Source organism: Peromyscus eremicus, chromosome 4, assembly GCF_949786415.1.
Source record: "Peromyscus eremicus chromosome 4, PerEre_H2_v1, whole genome shotgun sequence".
Lineage (NCBI taxonomy): Eukaryota > Metazoa > Chordata > Mammalia > Rodentia > Cricetidae > Peromyscus > Peromyscus eremicus.
Window position 1 is genome coordinate 17,462,704 of NC_081419.1, and position 21,357 is coordinate 17,484,060.

Below are 21,357 nucleotides of genomic sequence, written 5' to 3' on the forward strand. Positions count from 1 at the left end.
ATTTAGAAGCCAAGTCTTTCCACTTTTGCCTTCCAATCTAATCATGCATTTGTTGTTTATAGTTTTTCACACCACTCTTTAGGAGAATGGCTGCATGATACAAATCTACTAGCCTTCCTTGTTTCCTGCTCAGGAGTCAACCGAACACATAATTACTGAAGACTGCTTCCTGTGCCAACCATTGAGCTGAGCTCATGCCACGATGACAAACCAAACACACTGTTCCCAAACATCCTCTCCAGTGGCCAGGGGACAAGAGTCAAAAGGTGAAATGAATAACTGTAACAGAGTCTATTTGAAGAGGTTTCAGCCCAATCCGAAAAGTCCAAGGAGCCTTGTGAAAGAGTAACAGTTGTTTTACTAGAAGACAAAAGAATGGAAGAGGATGAAGGAAATCCATAAAAAGGCAGCCTAGGGTTCTGCACCCGACTGACAAGGAGAAGCAAAGAAGAGGTTCCACAGTGGTCCCAGTGATTTTAGTTGTAGGTTACAAACTACGGGGAAATTGCCCTGACCTATCTTGTTTGTCACCTAATAACTGCGACACTGTGGGAGTTAAAATTTGTCTTCCTTTTTCTTCTATAAACTCCTCCACATAGGCATACACAAGATGTGGATTCCTCCTATCTCCTCATTCTTTTTTTCATTAAGATACAAATATTACAAGTAAACTCTGTGAAATCTTCTTTGTGCCATCCATGGTACTTACTGAACAGAAGCTACTTTGTATATAAAAATGCATACTGAAGAAGTATGAGCTGAAGTGAAGCTGTTAGCCTGCCTTCCTTCCTTCCTTCCTTCCTTCCTTCCTTCCTTCCTTCCTTCTTTCTTTATCCATCTTTTTCTTTCATTTTCTCAATTTCAATACCTACATATTTCTGTGACTATTAGTTACAAGCACTCTTTCAAACTGTTTCATTTTCTTTTCTTTAGCAAAAAAGAACATATTTTGATCCTTTACATAACATTCAGCATTATGTTACTGTATGGTAAACTCAATATAATAAAATAATTTATCACCTTCTATTCAGAAGTCATGACTACTAAATGCATTGCTGTCCACCTACCAGAGCTGGTTAATATTTCTTCTATATAAACTGTGTAAAACTTTATGGAAATCAGTGTTCAGATTACCATACATCAGTGGCTACATGTGCAAAAACACAAGTATGCAAACATATGTGTGTGTGTAAGGACAAGTGTATGAATAGATAAGATATAGTTTGTTTTTAGAACTTTCGAGTGTATTAAATATGAACCTGGGAGTTGCTGGGAATAAATTTTGTAGTTAGGATTACTATCTTTAATCAATCAGCCTTAAAAAAGAAAAGAAAAGAAAAGAAAATTCTTAAAACTTAGGATGATCTGAAAGACTACACTGAGTATAATTGTAGAATCTGTAGGAAGATATTTGTCCCTGACCTGCACTTCCATCTCTCCTTGAACATGTCTATACTGTTCTTCCTCACAGTCCACTAAAGTATGCTAGCTGTTCCTTCTTTTCAATCAGATGCCATGAAAAATCCTGGCAATCAATTAATCAATCAATCAAAGAGTCTCTGTCTTTGCCTTTATCTGTCTATCTGTCTGTCCCTCCCCACCACACACATGTTCAGGCACACAATAAGGCCCATATGCACAAAGAAAAAAATACTAGCACTATTTCTCTGCTAAAACTCTGAAAACTGTAGATCCAGTATTTAGAAATAGGTGGAAAAAAATAACATAGTGATGTACAAATTTATTTGACAAGGATATTTTAATATATTTTAAAATAAGTTGAACACAAAAGGAGCTAAAAAGGAGCAACTTAGTTTTGTAAATGACAACCCAAGGCAAAACCATATCTTATTGTCTATATAAATGTGGCTTTATTGTTAGACTTCGATACTGTAACAGCACCACTTCCAGAAAACTTTATGCAAGAAGAAAAAGATGTTAGATGCAGGCTAGTCTAGCTAAGTAGTAGACCTCTTGCCCAGCCTGTGTGAGTCTCAGGATTTAATTACCAGAACTATAAAACTAATATAAAAGCATTTCAGAGCCTTTTAAAAAATTGTTTCAATAATATTGCTCACCTGAGAAGCCTCCTGAAAGATACAAAAACTCTTCACTAGAAAGCATCAAATGATTGCAAAACACCTCTCCTAAAATCTTGCAGTATTTACTGAGCAGAAATGATATTAGTGGTCAACATCCTAGCCAACTGACTATCTGAAGGACCTGCAATAACTAGTTCCCTAAATTTTAGTTATCATTTTGACCTTTCCTTCTCTCCTCTGATGCATTACTATCACTAAGATAAATTGTGTTTTCTATGACACTAAAAAGCAAAACAAAACAAAACTCAGATGCTTTAAAAAGCAGGGTCATTTTGGTCACATTTGTAGGAGGTGACATTCTACAGGGTGAATAACACATCCAGGCTTATCATCCAGAATTGTATACTAAGAAGGTTTTACCAGGTTTGATTCGCATCTCATTGATTTTAGCAATTAACAGACTACATGTATTTATTTATATTGTTTTGTTAGAAAATTATGCTATTTCACAGTTTTATACTATGAAAAGCAATGATTTAATATCCCAGAACAAGTGTATGAATATCCTGGAGCACTAAGTATGGAACATATTACTGGAACATGAAATGCTATCCAGGGAACCTGTAGCTCCACATGATCACATATTATGTACCAGTATCTCCATTTTGTAGGAATTGGAACAATTTCCTAAAAAAGTAAGAAATTCAGTAGTCATACAGATTGTCAATGATTGTCAAAGTAGAATGATAAACACAGACTTGTTCGGCTCCCTACACATCATCTCAAACACTCTACCCCCAAATGCTGCATCACGAATATTCTTTGGAAATATGAAAGTTTTTAAAATGGTTTGTAGGTTCTGGGTTTCTAAACCTCCTTTTTGTTCCTGTGCTTAAATGCTGAAAGACTCAAGCTACTCAGTTTTCATGGGTAGTTATGGATGGAGGACATTTGTGATGCATCAGCTCGGACATGTTTCTCATGATAGACAGCTAAAGAAAAGCTCAGGCAGAGGAGTACAACAGCTTAACATTTTACAAAAGTGTTGTTTTGAAATCTTATTTTGAAGCAATTGTTGGAGACAAAAACAACTGAAAGGGAGCAGGTATCCAGCATTTGTCACCACAGTGAAAGTAGCATTCAGTGCACAGCATCACATGAAGCCAATGCAAAGTGCAAATAGAAACTCTCCCTCTCCTCGAATCACCCTCTCAGTCACCCTCCCTTGTTCAACTCCCCCACTTGCCCTTTTTCTCTCACCCTTCCCCATCCCTCCTTCCAGATAAACGTCCTTTATAACATGCAAGCTTTTGTGGAGTTTTTACTTTAATATTTCAGTAGGGGTCTGGCTAAGGCAAAGTCTCCAATACTGAAACAAGCATATACATTAATATTTTGGTGTAACCTATGACTCCCACATTACAGTGTAAAGAACTGATTTCTCATCATAGCTCTCAGTCCTGTACCTTCTGGGTGGCCTCTGACAAACTGCAGCTGAACCTCCTCCATCCATCCTCTGCTCTGCCTTCTTCACAGAGGATTTGCATTTCAGTCTGCCCCAGATTTCTAACACTCGCCTGAATTTCAACTATGCACAATTCTCAAAACAAGTAATACAAAGAAGAGAGCTAGGAACTACATTGTTTACACCAAAAAGTTTGTTTTAGGCTACACAAAAGGCATTATTTTAAACCTTTGTGGAACTGCACCTATTATAAGTTACTACTATCGAGAATAAGATAAGCCAAGTCAGTGTATTTCAATATTCTTAAAATGAAGAAACTATTGATGAAAAGGTTATAATACTTATTTTTTCATCTTAAAAATATTCTATATACATCTCAAAATCAAACAATGGTTTTCTATTGTACATTTTATAATTTTCATACTTAATATAAAAGCAAAGTCGAGTTATTATGTCTTTTTGAAGAGGTACTATGAAATTAGAAACAAATGTTATAATTCATGCCTCACAGAGATATAAAAATGCGAGAAAAGAAACACGGAGGTAAAGAAACTATATTAGTACACAGAGATACCTGTTACATACTCTCTCTTAAAATAATTTTTTGAGATTTCAAAAATGTTTTATAGGAACAGCACAAGAATGTCAGCACTGTTCTGTTTTTAACAAATCAAGTGTTTATAATGATGCAAAAATTTTCAGATTAAAAGGACTTGTTTTTCTGTCTCGATGACAAATATCTTGCCTCTGAAGTAGTTCAGAGAAAATATGGTGAATTGACATACCAATTATTTCTAGTTAAAATCATCTGAGGAATTCTGGTTTTCTTTATTTGGATCACTGACCTACTCTGTCCCTGTGCAGCCAGTCTTCCGTACACAGTGTTTGATGGCACTTGTCCTTCATGGATCAAGGTGGGATAAATCTGACCACTACAAAGTGGAAACTTGGTTACAGTGAATCTGAATAAATAAACACTGAAGTAGTAGTTGCCTTCTGTCTCATAAATCCCATCTGCACATATCTGTTAGAAACATCTCTGCAAAGTACGGCCATGGCACGGATTTCCCCTGTTGCACATTCCGTCTGCATTAGCTGTTCTTTGTCTAAGGGCAAGTATCATGCTTGGACATTTCTTTGGACTTCACAATTACCTGAAAACCCTCATGTTCATGTGAATTTAGCCAAACTTTTAGAATTTTCTCTTACTAATTAGCTCTTGTGCTAAATAGGATCCTAGACCCAAACAAAGAGCATTTAGTAGAAAATTACTAAAATTACTAAAAAAGAATTTAGTAGGCTTATTTATACATCTCTATTCTCTTCCATTGATCTACATATTGGATTTTGTGTCAGCACTGTGCAGGTTTGTTATTGTAGGTCTATGCTGTAGTTTGGGATTGGGCACAGTGAAATGTCTAGCTTTTTCTAGTATTGCTTTGGCTATTTTGGATTTTGTATGCTTCCATGCAAATTTACAGATTAACTTTTTTAGTCCCATGAAGAGTGTAATTGGAATTTTGATGGGGATTATATTACATATGTAGATAACTTCTAGAATAAATTTAGTTTTATATTATCGATCACTCCCTAAATATGGAAAATCCATCCACCTTTCTGTCTTTTTCAGTTCCTTTCTTCTTTGTCATGTTGAATCCCCTTGTAGCTTGTATTAGGTTTGCCTACCACATGCTAAGCAAGAACTTTCTACTAAGCTACTGAATGTTATATGTTGATTTTTGTATCCTCCTATTTTGCTAAAGTTATATTACAAGTTTATGAGTTATTTTTGGTGAAGTCACGAGGACCTTTCTTGTGTTGAAACATATTTCACATACAGAATGCACTGGGAAGCAAAAAGTCTTTTCAACAAGTATTGCAACCAGACAGTCACATACAAAAGACTGGTAGCAAATCTGTATCTCTACACTGTACAAAGTGAACTCAAAATGCATCAAAGATATTAACACAATATCTAGAATTCTGAAACTTCTCAAAGGAAATGTAAATAAAACATCAAGTATAGGTCTGGACAAGGACCTTCTGAAAGGGAAATATCCTTGAGAATTGACAAATAGGATTGATGATATTGGAAATAGGATTGATGATATTGAAAATAGGATTGATGATATTGGAAATAATGGGACTGATGATATTGGAAATAGGATTGATGATATTGAAAATAGGATTGATGATATTGGAAATAATAGGACTGATGATATTGAAAATAGGATTGATGATATTAGAAAGCTCTTGCATGACAAAGGAAACAACTGTCAGAGTGAAGAGACAGCGAGACATTGGGAGAAAAATTGTGCCAATCACACACTGGACAGAAGGTTACTATACAGAAAATGTGAATAACTTCAAAAATTAAACATCCAAAATGCCAAAATAACTAGTCAATACATGGCCCAATAAATTGAATTGATGATTCTCAGGAGAAGAAATCGAAACTACCAACAAACAGTGGGAAAAAATATCCAACGCCCTTAACCATGGAAGAAACGTAAATTAGAATTCCTTTAGGAGCTGGGGAGGTGGCTCAGCCAGTAAAGTGCTTGCCACATAAACATTGAGACCTGACTTGAGTACCCAGCACCCATGTAAAAAGCCAAGTGTGCTGGTGTCCACATGTAATCTCAGAGCTGAGGAAGAGCCTAGGGGCTTCTTGAACATCCAAGTCTAGTATCCACAGAAGCCTTGGGTCCTAGCCTCAGACACAAAGTGGACAGTTTCTAAAGCTGAGGCTGACCTCTGACCTCCACATTTATATGCACACATTTTCTCTCACACACACATATATATATACCCTCACACATGAAACGTATGCAGGTACACAGACAAAATAAATAATATTTAAATTAAAAAAAATCAAGAATAGTGTTATTGTATGATTCAGCTCCATCAATCCTGGGCATGTACCTGAAGGACTTTAAGTCAGCATAACACAGCAATACTTGCATATCTGTAGTTATAAATAGCTTACATTACATAGAAAAATCAAGACAGGGAATGTGGTTAGAGGTTCAACAGAAAAACTGATAAAAACAAATATGACACATAAATAGAACAGAATTTTATTCAGTCTTTATGGCTTTATGCAGAATATGATCATGGCATCTGTAGGGGAAAAAGATGGAACCTAAGATTATTATTTAAAGTAAAACAGGCCAGACTCACAAGATAAACACTACATTTTCGTCCATACATGTATCTGTATTTAAATATCCTCATCTGAGTATGACATAAAAGTGGAAAGGGATCCATGAGAAGAAAGGAATTGGTCTAGAGAAAGGTGTTCCAGCTAAGTTTTGTCAACTTGACACAAGCTAGAGCCATCTGAGAAGAGAGAACCTCGATTGAGAAAATGCCCCCACCAGACTGGCCTGTGGGCAAGCCAATAGTATGTTTTCTTAACTAGTAATTGATATGGGAGGCCCCGGCCAATTATGGGTGGCGCCACTCCTGAGCAGGTGGTCCTGGGGTGTAGAAGACAGTAAGCTGAGCAAGCTGTATTGAGCAAACCAATAAAAACACCCATCCATGGCCTCTGCATTGGTTGGTTCCTATCTCCAGCTTCTGGTCTTGATTTCCCTCTCTGACTTCCTTTGATGATGGACTGTGATGTGGAAGTGGAAGTGAAATAACCCCTTTTCTCCACAAGTTGCTTATGGTTCTGGTTTTCAGTGCAGTATTAGAACCCTAGCTAGGATAAGAGGGGAAGGGTACTCCAACAGGATACAGGAAAACACAAGGAGGAGAATGGCAGAGTTGGGAAGGCAGGGGAGCACGTGGAAGCAAGCAAATGTCATAATATGCACACAGGAATCTGCCACACAGATGCTCAGGCAGGCTGTGTGCTAAGGAAGTTTAATAGCAGCCCTCCTCCCCCCCAACACACACACAAGAGGCACCTCATACAGAGAAAACCGGTTCTATAGAACCAATCAACTCGATCTAATTTATGTTATTAATCTGTAATCTTTTCAGTGTTTAAAGTCATGCAGGTGTATCACATTAAACCTGTCACTATTAATATTAAAAAAAAAAAACAACTTACCAACTGGCTCTTTTTGGTTCTGAAAGAGAATCTTGATATTACTTCCATCCATATTTGCCATGTTTATTGTATTTCCATCTTTCCAGTACAGTTTCCTTAATTCAAAAGATATAGATTAAATATTACATGCAGATCCATTTATTGAAAAGTAGCATATGGCAAAGAATAAAGTAAGAAAACATATTCTGGGCATAGAATTAATTCTTTTTTCAAAAGGCCTAAAAGTGTTGGGCCCCTGTGCATTTTCCTAGGAGGAAAGCATCTCTTCTGCCATTTTCCTTTCTTTGAAAGAATTTTATCTTATTCTCATTTTCCTTCTCCATCCAAATCTGATGTTTAACTAAGACTACAACAAACTACTTTCATTTTGTCCTTCATCAAAACTGAATCCTCTTGGCTGAGAAGGAATTAGAATCTGTAGATGGGAAGAAACTCATTTCATCTGTTCCTCCTGAAAACTTTGGTATCACACAGGCTCCTGAAGTCACCAGAGACAAGAGCAGGGTGACTTTGCAGTGACCAAGCAGTAAGGAAGCATTCACAACCACCATTCCAATGAAATTGCTTTTCCTCCACAACTTTTTGTTCTAAACTCTCATTCCCTAGAAATACACACTAATGAGAACTTCTAAATTGCATTTCATTTAGATAAAAATCTCTCACCAGAACTCTGAGTCTCTATAACAATTTCCATACTCACATTTACATTTTGACTGGATCCTCAATACCTGCATCATCTGAATTAAACAATCATTTTCTGTAAAATCTGAAATAAAGTACAAAATATAAAAAGAAAAATTTAAATCATACTTTACCCCCTGATTGGGTGAGCTGCCAGGCACTGTGGCTTATCGATTCCATGGATAATTGAGGTTTTCAAAGAGCCATCTAGCCTGGCCACGTTAATTTGTGTTTCATCAAATTCTGAGCTAATCCAGTATAAATTACGTGAAACCCAGTCCACTGCTAACCCTCTGATGCTCTGAATATCTGCAAAACAGGATAAAGAAAATGGAGAGTGACTGAAGGTTCACATACACTTGGCTCCTCAGGTAACTTATGCTCTGTCTAAGGGAAAACCTAATTTACACTTTAATTTGTCAGCAGAAATTGTACAAGATTGCAATCTCATTCCCTTATCAACACTTCTTAGGTGTGCATAATCATTAATGTCTAACTGCTGAGGCATTAGGAAACCTGAAGCAACAATTATCAACAAAATTAGAGTAACAGTCAATGATTCACCAGTCAGCCTTCGGAACAGACTCCGGTAGACACTGGTCTTGTGGGAAGAAGTGACCATGATTTGAGTGAGAATAATAGCTTCTGCAGTTGGTACCACACAGGTCTGGTTAGGAGAGAGGACTGTGTGTCATTAACAAATGAGCTGTTCAATGTTTTAAGTGCTGATTTGTTACTTATGCGAAATAAAATAATTCAACCTTCCCCAAACCAGCAGATTTGAACACCTTTCAACACAGACAATTATCAGGAATTTAATGGAATATGAGAACAAAACTAAAGGCATTTTAACATTCCTCCAAATGTTGACTCTGGAGTAATGACTGAAACCTAATTAAGTATAGAGTTAGTGCCACTAAAGAGGGCCTCTGCACTGTTTTTCTTTGATTAGTGAGTTGGGCATCTTGAAAAACAAGCATGGGGATGTGTTTTAAACACCCAGGGGCATTTTAGAAAGAGAAACATACTAAAGTGAACTGCTCCAAATCATGGAGATTAGTAATGTATAGTAGGACTGTTTTAGTAATTACCCATGTCATTTGAGAGCTTATCCCTGGACTTGTCTCTTTTTTCTCTTTATTTTCTAGTATTTAGTACTGCCAGGGTTCTTTAGTCACCAGCTCCTTGACCTTACAGTGGACACATGAAAAGACAGACTGGTCAGTGAGATGTGGGAAGGGTGGAGGTACTGAGGGTTCAGGTGGTCCTCAGGCATGAGCTTCCTGTCTTACTTGACCAGTCAAAGCAGCTGCTACTTCACTCCAATGGAATCAATACATCTTCCCACTCAGTGTAAGCTAGCAAACTAGATTTTTTTTTTTAAATGGGAAAAGTCAATTAAAGTAGAAAACTCCAGACATACAAAACTTGCTAACAAAGCAGAAGAGGACCGGGAGTCCAGTGATTGTGCGGGGGCTGTGGAGCACAGAGGTGGGTGGGGCCTGGCTACTATACTTGCAAGGTCAGGAAGCCTTTCTTCAGTCTGCCTGGCCCTCACAGTGCTGGCTCCAGTCTCACATCCTCAGCCCCTCCCCTGTGTAGGGCTCCCTCCTGTCCCTGGTAAACCTCTACCTTCTGAATGTGGGCTTACGTTAGAGCACAATTGCATACTTTTTATTTTGTTCTTCTTGTTGTTGTTGAGACAAAAATAATACATTTCTTTACAATTAGACTTTCCTTCTCTCTCAGGGTACATTTCCTCCTGTCCCACCCTCTGGAGCTCACCTGCTTCAGAGAGGTAGTGCTAACAGAATGAGGTTTGGGGTCAGGCTCCAACCCTGAGGCCCTGGTTCTTTGTTATCAGTATCAGTTATGTAGGGTTTTTTTTTTGTTGTTTTTTTTTTTTTTGTTGTTTTTTTTTTTTTTTTTTGCAACATCTTTGCTCATCTTAACCTGAGGCAACATACAGATAAAGGATTTCTGAGAATCCTTTGGAGATGTAATATTGTTTTACTAGAAGACATATTTATAAAATACTTTTTAAATCAATCTGATTCTCAGAATATTTTAAATTACTTACTAATTGAACCAAATATATGGACTAGAGAGCATACATCTCTTTAATTGTAAAGCAAAACTCTTACATATATTATCAACATATATTTCTAATATGTTGAAAATTTCCTCAGACATGTGCAGCATACATTCAACATAAAGATTTACAGTGACTTAGTAAACACTCCATCTATAATCTGGAATTATAAGGGCACATCAATTATCTACAATACTCAAGTTAAGGCTAAAACACCTGAGGCTGAGGGTGTTTTTTGTCTGAGCACACCACAACCTCAATCAGAACTTTCTATCTTTGTGATTGTTTCGGCCCCAGATGACATTTTGCGTTACTAGCCTGACAGGTGAAATCAAACTTGTCTTTTTTTCCCCATAACTAAACCCACGACTCATTGTTTTAGAGGACCCTAAAACTGTCCATGAAGGAAAAGCAGTGATGTGAAGAAAAGTAGTTAAAAGAAAATCACTGCATATTTCTTCTTTTTAATGAAAATATTGAAACAATATATTTTGACTCTTAACATCTGTTTTTTGATTAAGGCACTACAACGCCTTTGAGCAAGTTTCTCAGAAAGTTCAGCTTTCCTCTGTTTGGGGAAAACTCACTTTCTTGAACTAAACACAAATGATATATTCTGCAAAGTTCTTCCTTATCACAAAAGTCTCTGGTGAATGATAAATTTTAATTTTCAAATGTATCAAAATCACAAGACAGACGGATGAATGGCTGTATGTTAGACACACAGAGAGAGACATACACACAGACACACAAACAGATACACACACACACACACACACACACACACACACACATGCATGCCAGCTAAAGCTATAAAGGTAAGTAAATGAGATTTTAGAAATGTGGTAATCATCAAGACAAACCCCACACAAGAATCATCATTTTTTGTGGAATATTTGCAGCTTGGTATAATGTAACTCATAAGTGTGAGAGCAAGACAGAATGACCATAGGATTAATAGAAAGATTTTATATATCATTAGTTATAAGTAGGTGGGGAAAATCATTCCTGTTTAAAAAGAAGAATTTTTGAAAAAAAAAACATTTTGCTCTAGATTTTTCTATCATTTCTTTAGATATACACAAGTGTCAGAATATCGTCATAGGGTTTATGCCTTGAGCAATACACTCTTAGGTATTGGCAAGAAATTCACTTGTCAGGTGGGAGATTTAAATTGATTGGAGACAAGAAGAGCCTCATTTTTTCTACAACAAGAACAAATTTTAGTCTTTCGTTGAAGAAATGTCCTAAGTAATGTTCTCATATTCCCATAGGTGAAGTCCATTGTGATAGTGAAAAGGAACATGATAAAATATCCAAATAGATACAATGTAAGAGCAAAGCTAAAGAGCAAATCAATCCAGAGTCCTCAAATTCAAACACTGTATGTGGAATAATCAAAAACAGCAGCTGGACACAGTTAACATGATGAACTGGAAAACAAAGAGAAAAAGGTTAGCCAGAGTAACTAGGGGGGAAGCTAGAAGCTGGGTCTGGAAGACAGAATGAGTAACCCAGTGTATTTAATCAATGCTTTCAAAGGGCAGCATATAAAAGGAGAAGCAAGCATATTGAGATAATATTGGGGTTTTTCTCCCACTGGAATAGTAAAAGGCAAAATCCCATAAAAGACAAAATGAGAGTACTGTGAGAAGATGCAGGGGTGATTGCCAAGACACGTGAACAAATACAGAGGCCAACCAGATGAACTTGAGGGTTATCATTATATATATCATGGTGAAGCTAAGAGTAGGCTAGTACTAGCACAGCCAAGAGAAGATTAATCCGTGAATTTGAATACTGTGCTTGGTTGAATTATCTTAAGTTATAGCTGAACAACAATAACAAAAGCTGCCGGGCGGTGGTGGCGCACGCCTTTAATCCCAGCACTCGGGAGGCAGAGCCAGGCGGATCTCTGTGAGTTCAAGGCCAGCCTGGGCTACCAAGTGAGTTCTAGGAGAGAGGTGCAAAGCTACACAGAGAAACCCTGTCTCGAAAAACCAAAAAAAACAAAAAACAAAACAAAACAAAACAAAACAAAAAAAAAACAATAACAAAAGCTGATTCAAAAATGAACAGAAGACTCAAATAGAAATTTATCCTTAGATGATATAAAAATATTCAAAAGAATTTGAAAATGTGCTCAAATATACTATTCATAAATGAAGGAAAAATGATTGAAAGAATGATCAGACACCCCCTCACTCCAATAAGAATGACAATTGTCATTAAGTTGGGTAGGTAGGAGGTGGGAGGATCTAGGAGGAGTTGGGAGAGAGTAAAGAACATGATCTAAATATATCACATGAAAAATTGAAAATAAAAAGTAAGTTAATAAAAATGGCAGTTATCAAAAAGACAGTAGGATTTGTAGAAAAAACCCTTGTCCACTGATGGTAAGAATGTAAACAATTAGAGCCCTGTGCAAAGCAGTTTGAATTTCCTCAAAGCTTAAAAACAGAACCACAATAAAATCAACAATCATATCACTGTGTATCTAATCAAAATCAATGAACCAGCATCTTAAGACATAGTTCAAGTCTCATATTTATTCTCTACTCTTTATATGATCCAAGAAATGGAAGCACAAAAGTGAGTACAACAAGAGAAATCATGGTACCTATGAATAATGGGATATCATGTAGCCAAAGATGATAAAAATCGATAGATAGAACTTGAGATTATTACACTAAGTAAAATAAACCAGGCATTGGACTGACAAGCACCACATGCTCTCATTCATTTTCAGATCCTAAAGTGGATGATGTCATTGGAGTCACAGTTAAGTGGCAGTTAACAGAGACTGTGGCAAGTAGAAGAAGGCATCAGAAGGGTTAATCAGTAGAACAAAAGTTCTTAACTTAAATGATAAGTTCTATGTGCTTTAACACTGAAGGTTTTCTACAGGTAACGGCAGTGAACTGCACATTAAAAAAAAACTAGAAGAATTTTTGAGTGTTTCCACCATTAAGAAGTGATATATCCCAAAAGATTGATAAGTTTACCACGATTTAAGTGTTATATCATATATGCATCAAGATTTCACAAGGTACCATAGAATTATGTAAATTTTCATGATATATAACAGTTCAAATAAATTTAAATATTTAGAATTAAAACAAATATAAAAACAACAGCAGATTAACAAATATTGGAAAATCTTCGTGCCTTTGTGTGCTGATAGTAGGGATGTGAAAGTGAAGGAGCAGGATGGTGCTACCTCAAATCAAAACAAAAGAGTTATCATACAACTCAGGAATTCCACATTTTACTCTCATTTTGTGTGAAAGGATCTTATGCATCCCAAGCTGACCTCAAAGTCATTATGTAGCTGAGACTGATCTTGAACATCTGATCTACTTGCCTGTACCTCCCAAGACTGGGATTTTAGGCCTCTGCAAACATGCATAGTTTTTTTTTTTAATTTTTAATACATGTAAAGGAGAGATGAATTCTCAAAGGGACTTTGTATTATAATGTTCAAAATGATATTTTGAAAATAGTCAAATTTAGAAACAACCTATGTTGACTACTAGATGAATAAATAAACAAGATGTACTATAAACATCCAGTGAAATACTGTTCAGTCTTGAAACAGACACAAATCTGATGTATGCTAGAACATGGAGGGAACTTGAGGATATTCTGCTCAGCAAAACATGTCTATCACTAGAAAGATGGCTCAGTTAATGCGCAATTGTGAGGACCAGAGTTTGGATCAGAGCACCCAGTTAAATGCAGAATGGGCTGGCATACTTTCTGTACTCCTAGCATGTGGGTAGTGGAGACAGAAAGTCTTCAGGCCAAGCTAGGTAGCCAGAGAATCCCAATTAGCAAGTGATTTTGTCCAAGTGAGAGACCCTGTTTGCAGAACTACAGTGGGAAATTCTGATGTTTGCTGTGGGATAGTCTTTCTGTAAGCTGTGAATACATGTTGCTCTCATTGGTTAATAAATAAAGATGTTTCTCTAACGATGAGGCAGAATAAGGTTAGGCCATACAATCAAACTGAAGACTAGAGATGAAGAAAGGTGGAGTTGGGGCAGATGCCAGCCTGCTGCTGAGGAAGCAAGAAGTATAGAAAATGATATAACAAGTCACAAACCATGTGGCAGTGCATAGATAAGAAATCTGGGTTAATTTAAGTGTAAGAGCTTGTTAGTAATAAGCCTGAGCTACTGGCCAAACATTTATAATTAATACAAGCCTCTGAATGATTATTTGGAAATAGCTGTGGGATGGGGCAGGATAGAGGAAAGCCTCTTTTTATAGATGTTAATCTCTGACCTCTACATATACATGCACACCTCTGTGTACTAAACTGCGTGTGTATTCACAATGCAAAAACACATACAACACATATAAACACCTCCACACATATATAAAATGCCACTCAATAAAAGAAACACCATACCTCTTCTTGCTCACTTCTGCACTAGTTTCTCTAACCTCTGTCTAATTATCTGTCACCTCAACCCTTTGTCATATCGTAACTTCTGTGCAATATCAAAACTCTGTCCCCTTCTTTACACCTAAGGTTCCAGACTAATTTTTGTTCTTATTTTTGAATTTGGAGGAAGGGTCTTGGTAAACAATGCTGGCCTTGAACTCTTGATCCTTCTGTCTCTATCGCTTTAGTGCTAGATGTGCACCATCACAAAACACTCAGTATCAAACCCAGGACTTAATGCATGCTAGTCAACAAGTCTACCAACAGACCCAAATCCCAGACTTGGTCAATTTTTGTTTTGAATTTAGAATATTTCTGTAGATTTCTAATATTATCCTTGCCCATTATTTCTCAGTTTCACTATCATTGTAATCTCCACTTGATATATCTTTCCAAGGGTTTAGCTCACCTATATCACCTTTAAATCTTACCTGTGGTCCCCCATTTTGTTAAGGAAAAAAGAAAAAAAAAACAACAAAACAATCCCTTACTTTTTTATAATCTCTTGGGGGGATATGATGCAACATGAAGTCTCTATGGTGTATAGCTACTTTCTTACCAGGGTCTCCCGAAGGTTTCTAGATCTTCATGCCTATGGATTCATCAACTGGGAACCCATTTTCCCCAAGGCCTCCTTACTTCCTCCTGACTCAGTGAGTACCTCAATAACTCCATGTCAGAAATCAGTGTGAACTGTGATTCAGTTGTCTAAGTGGCTTCCCCATGGTACAGTCCTTATTACTCTTAACCTTACATTGTAGTTATTTAGTCACATTGAGGTATACTGCCACATGTGATGTCCCTTTAGTTAGTGAAATGTCTTGAACTTTTTAATCTTTGAGTACAGAGCATTTCATAAGTCTAATGCCTGAGGTGTGGAACCTAAAAAGTGCTATAGAGTTTCTTTAAAATCCTGCACATTAGAATGAAACTGCATACTCATTTTTCTAATTGAAAATATGAAAAATAGGCATAGATAGTATGGGCATTTACCAGATTTATCTATGTATGCAAAGTTCTCAATGGGTGGAAGTTGTTGGCATCATTATGGTTGTTTTGGTTTCTTTTCTTTCTTTCTCTTTTTTTTGCATCACAGATATTATTATTCCACCACAAAAACTTTCTGGGTGAACATGAGAAATGGAAAATTCTGATCAGTCATCAGTAAGCAGCAGATGTCCCACAGCTAATCTTTCTAATGTTTCTAAAGTCTAGAAAGCACTGTTATTGTGGACCTGTTCTCATTACCTTAATTCTTCCTGTACTAATTGTTAGAATAATTATTATTTTCAAACCATTATTACATTTAATACTTTGCAATATATAGAGAGAAAAGCTTTGCTTCTCATTGACAAAATAATTGCTATAAAAGTGGATGATGTTTCAAACATGAATGGACAGTTACTAGATAAATTCCATTAGATTCAAAGTTCATTGAGAATTACATATTTAGATGAGCATGATAGTACTCACTGATACCACCAGTGCTATGAAGGCAGAGGCAGCAGAATAGTACAGCAGACATAAAGCTTCTTTGCCAATAAAAATGAGATTTGCCTGAAAATGATGTGGACTCTCATAATCTTGCCACTGTGTGTCTAAAACTCTTTGCTCACATTTCAGATGAACAAAAATATTTTGGAGGAGAAAGACAATGGTGCATTTCACCAAGATAATACCAGGGGATCTACAGACAATACTGAGCACATAGGAAGAACATGCTGTCAGAAATAAGCATGTGCTTAAAGCTAAACCTCTTTTGTCTTCAACTCATGAAGTTCTTTTATTTATAAAAGGGAGGGACATGGAAGAGAAAGAACCTGTGTGGTCAACAGTGAAACCAAACTCAGGTATAAATGAAGCTCTAATATTCCCCAAAATGGCAAAGATGACTGTAGGTTTCACTTATCTATGAAAGTGGAAAGCAACATGAACCTCAAAGTAAGTACATCATTAGAGGGTTAAATTAAAGAATAAAATAAAAGGAGGAACTCTAGAAAAAAATATGAACAAAACAAAACATGTCCTAGTTGATTTTCTTCTCTTCTGCTGTGGTAAAACATTGTCCAAAAGCAACTTGGGGAGGGAAAAGTTTATTTCATCTTACATTTCCTAGGGCACAGTCCATCACTGACGAAAGTCAGGGCAGGAAATGAAGGCAAGAACTGAAGCAGAGGCAATGGAAGAACATTGCTTACTGATTTGCTCCCCATAGCTTGCTCAATTTACTTTTTTATACCACCTAGGACCATCCACCCAAAGATTGTACTGCCCACATTCAGATGAGTTATTGCACATCAATCATTAATAAAAAGTGCTCCAGAGACTTTCTCATGGGTCGATCCTTTGGCTGCAACTCTTCAGCTGAGGTTCTCCTTCCTAGATGGCTTTGGTTTGTGTTAAGCTGACAAAAACTAACCAGCACAATCAACCCAATTATTCTTTCTTACATTAGGAATTTGAAGGTACATTCATGGATTTGTAATATTCCTATTGTGTTAACTACCAGCAGTGTGCTAAATTTTTCAGAGGCACACTGTTGTGCAAGAAAAGTATACCTCTGACCAGTCCACATTTGGGAGGTCTGACTGGGCTCTGGGACCACCTTAAAAGCATAGTGCTTTGAGCTGATGAAATTCTGCTCCAGTAACTTGCAATGAAATCCTGAATCATCTTATTGCAGCATAATGAAGGATACAGGAGTGCTAATAATGTGGTTCTGAGGGTAAGCTTTTTTCTGTAAAGTTCTTCACCGTGCCTTTGAGGCAACAGTTCAGTTTCTATGACCTTGAGCTTTCTCATCTATAGAATGGAAATTATTCATTTGTAATATTAGATGTGCAGAGAATAAGTGAGATGGCCTTTGTGTCACACTAATGTTAGGTTATTTATTATACCCACTCAGTAAGCCTGACAATATGAATGATGGGAAACAATTTGGCCCAAGAAGGGACTCAAGAAAAAAGCATTATTGGTACCAGAGAATAAAGCTGTTTGCTGTCCAGCTCTTTCTATGAATTATAAGGTCTTTTTCTCTCAGAATAAAAATATATTTGATTTTTGTGATGGCTAATCTTGGTTGTCAACTTGACTAAAATCTAAGTAGGTGGGCAGGCCTATGAATGACTTTCTTTTTTGGATATTTTGAGGTAGCAAGACCCACCTTAATCCTGGGCCACATTTTCTAGTGGCAGATTATATAAAAAGCACATGGCAGATGGAAGCTTTTGTTTTTTGTCTTCGTTCCTTCACTTTCATTGGAAAGTTCTTCTATTCTGTTCCCAAGACATTTCTTCCCTGCTATTAGAACTCACTTCTTCAGGATTCCAAAACAGGGTGAAAACCAGGGGCTTTCTAAGACTTCCCTAGAACTTCAGCACAAGATTGTGACTGCTGAAATATTCAGTTTTATGGACTGAACAACTTCTAGGTCCTTATCCTTTCTATCAGAACACATCTGTTGTTGGATTGCTTAGACCACAGCCTTACGGCAGTCTAATATATATATATATATATATATATAGTATATAAGTATATATATTGTATATAAGTATATGTATATATATTGTATATAAGTATATGTATATATTGTATATAAGTATATGTATATATATTAAATAAGTATATATATTCAATTAGATCCTTTAGAGAATACCAACCAATATCATTTTATGAGAGTAGAAATAACACATATGGACATACATGTGTATGTATATGCATTTTTGCACATACTGCATATAAATAATACTATTAAATTTTTGATGAATATGCTTATAGTCATATATTACCAATTATCATTATAATGAGTTGTCCCCATTCTGAGCTACTTAGTGTAAACAGTTATTAAAAAAAGGTCTTTCACAAATAACATATAAATGCGAAGTCTAGTGGTGTAGAAGGTAGAGAATGTTAAGACAGGCAAGCTATTGTTTCCTTTAAGAAAGCTTGAACCAGTCAGTGTTTTTCTCAGGAAGCAGGGATGGTTGGGTATATTTGGAGTTCAGTTTGAAAACCTCACTTCACATTCGGCTTAAACTGAGGAAGGTATGAAAATGAAGCTTCTTAAGAAAAACCCTGAAATAGCACCCTGCATCCTACCAGACCACCAAGAATTAAAGCTGAATATCAACAACAACAACAGAAATAACAGCAAACTTACAAGCTTATGGAAACTGAACACTCAAAGAAATATAAGTCAAGACAGAAAGAAAGAAAGAAAGAAAGAAAGAAAGAAAGAAAGAAAGAAAGAAAGAAAGAAAGAAAGAAAGAAATTAAAGACGTTCTAGAATTCAATGGAAATTAATACAATGGGACACAATGAAAGCAGTGTTGAGAGGAAAGTTCATATCATTAAGTGTCTACATTAGAAAAATTAGATAAATATCATACTAGACACCTCATAGAACACCCAAAAGCTCTAGAACAACAAAATAAATAGAAAAAAATAAGCACACCCCAGAGGAGCAGACAGTAAGAAATTTTCAAAATGAGGCCTAAAATCATTTAACTATAAAAAAGAGGACAATACAAAGTATCAGTGAAACAAAGAGTTGTATATTTGAGAAAATCAACAAGATAGACAAACCCTTATCTATACTAACTAAAAGACACAGAGAAAAGATCCAAATTAATAACATCAGAAATGAAAAGGAAGGTGTAACAGCTGTCACCAAGGAAATCTAAAGAATCATAAGGACATACTTTAAAATCCTCTACTCCATCAAATTGGAAAATCTAAAAGAAATGTATAATTTTCTTCATGGGTACCACTTACCAAGTTAAATCGAGGTCAGATAAACAATTTAAATAGACCTATAACCCCTGAGGAAACAGATGCAGTCATCAAAAGTCTCTTAACCAAAAAAGGCCTAAGGCCAGAGAGTTTTGAAGCAGATTTCTACCAGATTTTTAAAGAAGAGCTAATACAATGCTCCTCAAATTATTCTACAAAACAAAAATAGAACGAACATTGCCCAATTAATTTCATGAATCCACAGTTACCCTGATACCCAAACCCTACAAAGAAAGTGAATTGCAGACACATTTCCCTCATGAATATTGATGCAAAAATACTCAATAAAATACTTGCAAACCAAATCCAAGAAATATAAAAAGGCCATCCACCATGGTCTCAGAGATGCAGGGATGGTTCAACATATGAAAATCTGTCAATATAATCCACCATATAAACAAACCGAAAGGGAAAAAAAACACATAATCATCTCATTAAAGGCTGAAAAAGCCTTTGACAAAATCCAACACCCCTTCATGATAAAAGTTCTGGAGAGATTACTAACACGGGTACATACTTAACATAATAAAGACAATGTACAGCAAGCCTATAGTCATCATCAAATTAAATGGAGAGAAACTCAAAGCAATCTCACTCAAATCAGGAACAAGACAAGGCTGTCCACTCTCTTCATATCTATTCACTAGTACTTGAAGTTCTAGTTATAGCAATAAGACAACTGAAGGAGATCAAGGGGAAACAAACTGGAAAGAAAGAAGGCAAAGTATGTTTATCTGTAGGTGACATGAATGTATACATAAGCCATTTTCAAAATTCTACTAGGGAAAACCTATAGCTGGTAAAAATTTTTAGCAAAGTGGATAGATATAAGATTAAGTCAAAATATTAGTAGCCTTCGTATATACAAATAAAAAAAGGGCTGAGGAAGAAATCAGGGAGCTAACACCCTCCACAATAGCCTCAAACATTATCAAATGTCTTGGGGATAACTCTAATCAAGCAAGTGAAAAACTTGTATAAAAAAATTCATGTCTTTGAAGAAAGAAATTGAAGAAGATACCAGAATATGGGGAGATCTCCCATGCTCATGGGTAGGTAGGATTAACATAGTAAAAATGGCCATCTTACCAAAAGCAATCTACAGAATCAATGAAATACCTATCACAATCCCAACACAATTCTTTACAGATCTTGAAGAAACAAATCTCTACTTTATATTGAAAAAGAAAATCCCAGGATAGCTAACACAATGCTGAACAATAAAAGAAATAATAGAGGTATCACCAGCCCTGATTTGAAGTAGTATTACAGAGATAGAGTAATAAAAATGGCATGGTACTGGCATCAAAACAGACATGTTGATCAATGGAATGGAATTGAAGACACAAACATAAACTAACACACCTATGAACACTTAATTTTTGATAAAGAAGCTAGAAATACGCACTGAAAAAAAGAAAACATCTTTAACAAATGGTACTATTCAAACTGGATGTCAGTTTATAGAAAAATGCAAATAGATTCTGCACAAAACTCAAATAATAAGCGAGAAACACATACTGGTGCTGTGGGATGTTCTGTATGTTAAATGTGTTGCTCTGATTGGTTAATAAATAAAACACTGATTGGCCAGTAGCCAGGCAGGAAGTATAGGTGGAACAAGGAGAGAGGAGAATTCTGGGAAGTGGAAGGCTGAGGCAGAGAGACACTGCCAGCTGCCGCCATGAAAAGCAAGATGTAAGGTACTGGTAAGCCACAAGCCATGTGGCAACTTATAGATGAATAGAAATGGGTTAATTTAAGATAGAAGA

At 36.2% G+C, this 21,357-nt stretch overlaps 2 protein-coding genes across 4 annotated transcripts in view; one reads left to right on the forward strand and one right to left on the reverse strand.

Moving 5' to 3' along the window:
- LOC131909083 (sperm motility kinase X-like) overlaps positions 1 to 21,357 on the forward strand; it is a 263,007-nt gene that overhangs the window by 94,044 nt on the left and 147,606 nt on the right. The gene's annotated exons all lie outside the window — the stretch shown is intronic.
- Positions 8,382 to 21,357, reverse strand: part of LOC131907707 (low-density lipoprotein receptor-related protein 1B-like) — a 36,386-nt gene continuing 23,410 nt past the window's right edge. Inside the window, exon 3 of the mRNA XM_059258827.1 lies at positions 8,382 to 8,560. Within this exon, the coding sequence (XP_059114810.1) occupies positions 8,382 to 8,560 (179 nt within the window). The remainder of the gene's footprint in view (positions 8,561 to 21,357) is intronic.